Source organism: Chrysochloris asiatica, unplaced genomic scaffold, assembly GCF_000296735.1.
Source record: "Chrysochloris asiatica unplaced genomic scaffold, ChrAsi1.0 scaffold00001, whole genome shotgun sequence".
In the NCBI taxonomy this organism is placed as follows: domain Eukaryota; kingdom Metazoa; phylum Chordata; class Mammalia; order Afrosoricida; family Chrysochloridae; genus Chrysochloris; species Chrysochloris asiatica.
The window spans coordinates 37,917,380-37,918,564 of NW_006408519.1; the positions used below are offsets into that span (position 1 = coordinate 37,917,380).

The 1,185-nt window shown below is 43.0% G+C and overlaps 1 protein-coding gene across 1 annotated transcript in view; it reads left to right on the plus strand.

The window, feature by feature from the left end:
* Positions 1–644, plus strand: part of LOC102840117 (gasdermin-C-like) — a 6,199-nt gene extending 5,555 nt beyond the window's left edge. Inside the window, exon 5 of the mRNA XM_006830838.1 lies at positions 405–644. Coding sequence (XP_006830901.1) covers positions 405–644 — 240 coding nt within the window. The remainder of the gene's footprint in view (positions 1–404) is intronic.
* Positions 645–1,185: the final 541 nt, after the last annotated feature.

The window sequence follows — 1,185 nt, forward strand, 5'->3', positions numbered from 1 at the left end:
AGAAAAAGAGGAAGACCCCCAATGAGATGGATTGGACAAGTGGCATCATCGATGGACTCAAGCGTGGCAACAGTAGTGAGGTTGGCCCAGGATCAGACAGTGTTTCGTTCTGCTATGCATAAGGTTGCTATGGGTCTGTACCAACTCGATGGTACCTAAACAACAATACATATACAATTCCAAACACTGACCACTGCTCTGAAAAGTATCTTATCACAACTTCATAGCTAAGGACCAAGGCTCAATGACCTACAATAGCTTGCTCAGCATCACACTGATCATAAGACTTGACCAAGATATGACTCCTGGTTCTCCGGACATCAAGCTGCCCTACATGACTCTTAGTTCTTGTTTTTTTCCTGATTTCAAAGGCTGACCTGTACATCTCACAATGTCTCTTCTAGGTGAGGAGCATCCTGGAGCCGAACTTCAAATACCCCTGGCACATCCCTTTCACCCTCAAACCTGAGCTCCTCACCCCACTCCAGGATGAGGGTGTAGATATCACCTATGACCTGCTGGTGGAGTGTGGCTTGAAGATGGAGCAGAATAGCCCCAGGTCAACCTGGAGTTTAGAGGTCAAGGAGCCTCTCTCTGCCCTCTATGGGGTGCTCTCTCTGCTGCAGCAGCTGGCCGATCCCTAAGCCCTGCCTGAAACAAGCAGTCATAGGACTGGGAGACATAGGACCACACCTGTCTGCTTTGGGGAGGGGGGTGCATAGAAACAGGGATTGACTGGAGGGTAGACTTGATGGAGCTATCTGGAAGGAAGGGAATATTCTGTATCTTCATAAGGGTTTATGCAACTTGTAAAACACATCAAATAGTATATTAAAGATTTGAGTATTTCACTGTATGTAGATTGTGCTTCAAAACAATGTAAACAAATCATGAACTCTAATCAGTAATATGTCTTCTGATGTAGTGATTGTTTTTAATTACTTTAGAATGCATTTAAAATATGGTGGTTGGATGGATGGATAGACATGGAACCAAGACAATGTGGTAAAATGGTAATAATTAGGGTGTCTTGGCGAAGGATATACAAGAGTGCTTTTTGATTCTTGAAAAGTTTTGTGATCCTGGAATGGTTTTAAAATAAAAAGTTACCACAATTATATATTATTATTATGTCATTATTCACAGAGCCAAGTGGGAGTGCTCCTCACCCAGCAAAAGTTAAAG